The sequence below is a fragment of the Poecilia latipinna genome, unplaced genomic scaffold (assembly GCF_001443285.1).
Source record: "Poecilia latipinna isolate Pla-1442-1.1 unplaced genomic scaffold, P_latipinna-1.0 Scaffold1108, whole genome shotgun sequence".
Lineage (NCBI taxonomy): Eukaryota > Metazoa > Chordata > Actinopteri > Cyprinodontiformes > Poeciliidae > Poecilia > Poecilia latipinna.
In genome coordinates, this window is record NW_015113724.1 from 179,386 (window position 1) to 183,831 (window position 4,446).

Consider the following 4,446-nt stretch of genomic DNA (forward strand, 5'->3'; position numbering starts at 1 on the left):
AGATCTCCTTCAAATCAGTTTACCAGTCGCCAAATCTGCATAACATTTTGAAAAATGAAATAAGAATTTCACATCTGGGCCAAACACAGAGAGCACTATCAGGGATTTTAATTTTCTTTTAAAGTAAAAACTTCCTGTCACACTCCTGTTCTATTTGTACATTAGAAAACCTGCCACTAGCATCGACAACGCAAACCAAAATAATTTTCTTTAACCTAAATTATATTTTATGCATTCAGACAATATGGTACAAATCATAATATGTGCAACTAACCATTTGTTTATTACTGCCACCTTTTATGTGTTTGTGCTACACACCTTCTGGATTTTCAGGTTTAGGTTGGCCAACATATCAAGTTGCATTTCCAAACTCTGGGTGTGTTCTTTAATTTGGCTATTAAAGAACACATACGCCAATAGACACTAGTGTCGTAAATAGACACTGAATACGCCAATAATGAACCAGCTGAATTTTAGCTGTTGATCGTCACCTCCACCAAGGGTTTTTTGTAGTTTCTGAACAGATATGTTGCATCCCATGTTAACTGAAAAGAAAAGTCATTATTGTTTGTGTTGGCTAGATTTTGCTTCTTTGTTGTATTTAACCTAAGAAGTCAGCTCTCCGAATAATCACTAAAAATGTGATTTTGTTGGGCCATCAACCCAACAAAATTTGCCAATGTTTCTCAATATTTGTATTTCATGCACTCAGTCAATAAAAATATGTGCCTGCAATGTTATTTAATTTTCAAGTTAGTATTTGTTGATTTTGCATCTTGAGTGTGAATGCCAACTCCATGGTGCATTCCTGTAGACTTTGACATGAGTCTATGAGAACAAAACAGAATGTAACAATAATAAACCCTTGCAAACTAGCTGTTGATCATTAATTTTATATAAGTGAAATAAACATAAAAATCATCTAAAAATAGTATGAAGCTAACTAATTTCCAACATGTCGCATGTAATTTACAGTACCTCAAGAATTTGATTTTCGAATTATTACCAAGATCCAGTTGAAGGTTGGAAAACCAGTGATTTTTTTGTTTTTATTCATATGCTCAGTGACCAGACTGATGACTGTTAGCAGTATGAGCAGTTCACAAGAGCTTTATATGCATTTTATGAATTCAAGCACTTAATAAGCTTGCTTCATAAAGATTTTAGAGCACATTGTGTGACCCTGAATTATGAAGAAATAAGCTGTCTTGAGTGCTAATCAATACTTTATTAAAGGATCTCTCACTATCTTTGTTATATTTAGTAGTGTGGCCAGGGAAACCAGGTTGTATTTGGTAAAGAGGAGCTGCGTTTCTATGTTGGGATTTTGAATTTTGTTTCTCCGATTTGGACCTCAGAAATTCTGATTTCTCTATACATCTAAAAACGATTGATCACTCATAGATTTGCGTTTGTTTGCCGTTCTCTTCATGCAGCTGTAACAGTTATGGGCTACGCAAATAACTGCGGCTACAAAAGCAGCATCAGAAGATGGTTCTTTAAGGAGCCTGAGGTGTGAATGAAGACACAAAGCAATGGTTTTAGTTTTTGGTGCATTTATTAGTGATTTGGGAAAAGAAAAAAAAACAGACAATTACAAATGCACAATGAGAGACAAATTAACTCAAAATAAATTGATTCCAATATCATAGAGTTCTTGTCCTTTTTCCTTAGCTCGCCATCCTTGGATTCAGACGAGGATCTGATCCATCATGAATAAAAAAACAAAAAACCCAACCTAAATGGCCAGAAAACCCATTAAGTGTTTTATCAAACAATTATGTGCAAACATACAAATGCAATAAATATCAAATTCAAATGCAATTATTAAATGTCTAATAATTAAACTAAACATTTCAATCAGGTTAAATTAACCATAATTTAAATAAACAAAAATATCAATCATATTTCTAACTAATCAATTTAAAGTTGAAAAGTTGAAATCAAAGCTCACTTTCAAAATCAAGAAAAATAAATTAACTCAAATACTCAGAGTGAAGGAGAAAACAATAAATACATATATTGCGCAATATCATTTAAAATGTAGCTACATCCTATTTTAATCATATCAATACAAAAAGTGCCAGAACTTGCACAAAACCAGCGATCATGTTACCTTTGGGAAGAGAGTGGGGCCTACTAGGGTGCGTTCACACTGGAGCCTGAAGTGACCCAATTCCGATTTTTTTGACGTAATGCGACCTGTATCCGATCTTTTCATGGCAGTGTGAACAGCACAGGTCGGATTCTTTTTCGAATGTGACCCATATCCGATTCATATCAGATTCAAATGCGACCTAACGTTCAGGTCGCATTCATCCGAACTGAACCTCACTGTTTCTCAACAAATCTCACTATTCTGCGCAAGCAGGAAGAAAAACAACAACCATGACGAATTATATGAGGATTAAGTTGTTAATGTGCTGCTCCGGTCGGACAACAACTTAAAATATGTAGGCTAAGCTCCATCGTTTGCCTCCATGTTTACTTCCACGAACACTGAGCACTTCTTCTTTTTATGGCAGTTGGCAGAACACTGAGAACGCTGACGCTATGGCGCCCTCTACTGCGTATGCGGGACACGTTCATGTCGTTTGCCCGTTCAGACTGCAGAACGCATAAAGGGTCGCATTTACTGGCAGTGTGAACGGCCCCGGCAAAAAAAATCGGAATTGCCAAAAAAATCGGAATTGGGTCACTTCAGGCTGCAGCGTGAACGCACCCCTAGACTGCGATCACCCGTTTCAATCCTGGTGACGGCCCAGGTAACAAACGCCGACAGTTCTAACAAAACAACGCTCTACTGAGCAATCGAAGCAGAAATTTCATGCTAAACCAATAGTGCTATCACACAAACAACTCACCAATAGATCAAATCAGTGGATGCAAAGATTTTGATGAATTTGCCAAGAAGACGCCAAACAGTCAGCCACAATCACGGTGGAACAGATGATGAAGTTCAACTGTGCGCTGGAGGCGGGGCTTTAAATAAGTTGGCAGGTTTGGGGCAAAACAGGAAGTGGGCCCGCAAAAATAAAAGTCTTGACTAATTAACTAAATGCGGGTTACACAGCCATAATGTGAAAGTTGCATGATCTTTGAAACGAATGTTCCAGAAATCCGTTTTTGCCCAAACAAAGTTCAGGTATTTTACCTGCAATTACAAACCTGCTCCAAGCCAAGCATGTAATGACAAGACACTTTCCTTGGAATGGGTGGTTCGCCTGCGGCAGGAATTCAAGGAGGAAGTCATTCAGGTTGCTTTCATTCACTCGACTTTCATTTTGTAAGCAGCGCCTCGGAGGAGAAAGACATAACTGACTTGCTTCTGGAAGACAAAATGAATACAGCCAACTGCACAACCAGACATAAGGACTTATTTGAAAATAAAGTCCTGCCTGCTCTTTACATCTTTGTATTCGCTGTCGGACTGCTGCTGAATGTATGGGGAATTAAGTCTTTGCTGCACAACTGGAAGAAACTTCGGATTATTAACATTCTTGTTCTTAACCTTGGACTAGCAGACATGCTGTATCTGCTGACTCTCCCCTTTCTGATTGTGTACTACCTTAAAGAGAGTAAATGGATCTTTGGAGAACCTTTCTGCAAGGTAACAAGATTATGCTTTAAACTGAATTTATACTGCAGCATCGGATTCCTCACCAGCATAAGTGTGTACCGGTACCTGGCCATTGTCCATCCAATGAGAATAAAGGGGAGACTGACTTCAACACACTGTGTAGTCAGCTCAGTCCTGGTGTGGATTTTTGTAAGTGCTCAAAGTATTCCAGACATGTTCTTCCCTAAGCATTCAGAGAACACGACTGGACAATGTTATGATACAACTGATTTGAAAAATGTGGAGAAATACCTGCATTACAGCCTCAGCTGGACGTTCATCGGATTCTTCATCCCGTTCCTCATCACCGTGGGCTGCTATGGACATTTGACTCTTGTTGTCTGCCGCTCAAATACGGTGAAAAGGAATCAGAAACAACAAATCTTAAAACTGATGGTTTTATTGCTTTTCCTCTTCTCATTTTGTTATGCGCCCTACCATGTTTTCAAGAACCTCAGCCTGTATTCCAGAGTTCAGTTCACCAGGGCGATTTGCCCCACATGGAATTCTGAAGTTTTCATTGCACATCAGGCAAGTCGTGGTCTTGTGAGCCTGAACAGTGCTCTTAACCCGCTGGTTTACTTAAATGTAAATAAGGATATGAGTGTTCAGTTGAAGCAGATGTTTTATCAAGGTTCACAGAGTTTCAGACGTTTGTTCGAGTCCAGATCCATTTCTGTGCCGGTGCCACAGAGTGAGGAAGAATCTGTCAGTCCTTTATAAGAGAAGGTCGTTTTTTTTGCTGACTGTCACGAGGGAAAGTGTTGTGACGTTCTTTTCGCTTTGTATTCTTCCTTCTTCTTGACTAATTAATCAAACTTAACTGT

General features: G+C 38.6%; 1 protein-coding gene across 1 annotated transcript; it reads left to right on the top strand.

Annotated features, from left to right (window-relative positions):
- The first annotated feature begins 3,133 nt into the window (after positions 1–3,133).
- On the top strand, positions 3,134–4,208 carry LOC106959671 (P2Y purinoceptor 1-like). Its single transcript, XM_015052394.1, has 2 exons — positions 3,134–4,095; positions 4,151–4,208. Exons 1-2 carry the CDS (start codon positions 3,212–3,214, stop codon positions 4,167–4,169), a joined length of 903 nt encoding a protein of 300 aa, XP_014907880.1. The 5' UTR covers positions 3,134–3,211; the 3' UTR covers positions 4,170–4,208.
- Positions 4,209–4,446: the final 238 nt, after the last annotated feature.

What these genes read in the sequence shown, in the direction of transcription:
- LOC106959671 (XM_015052394.1), top strand. Translation starts at nt 3,212, where the DNA reads ATGGGTGGTTCGCCTGCGGCAGGAATTCAAGGAGGAAGTCATTCAGGT.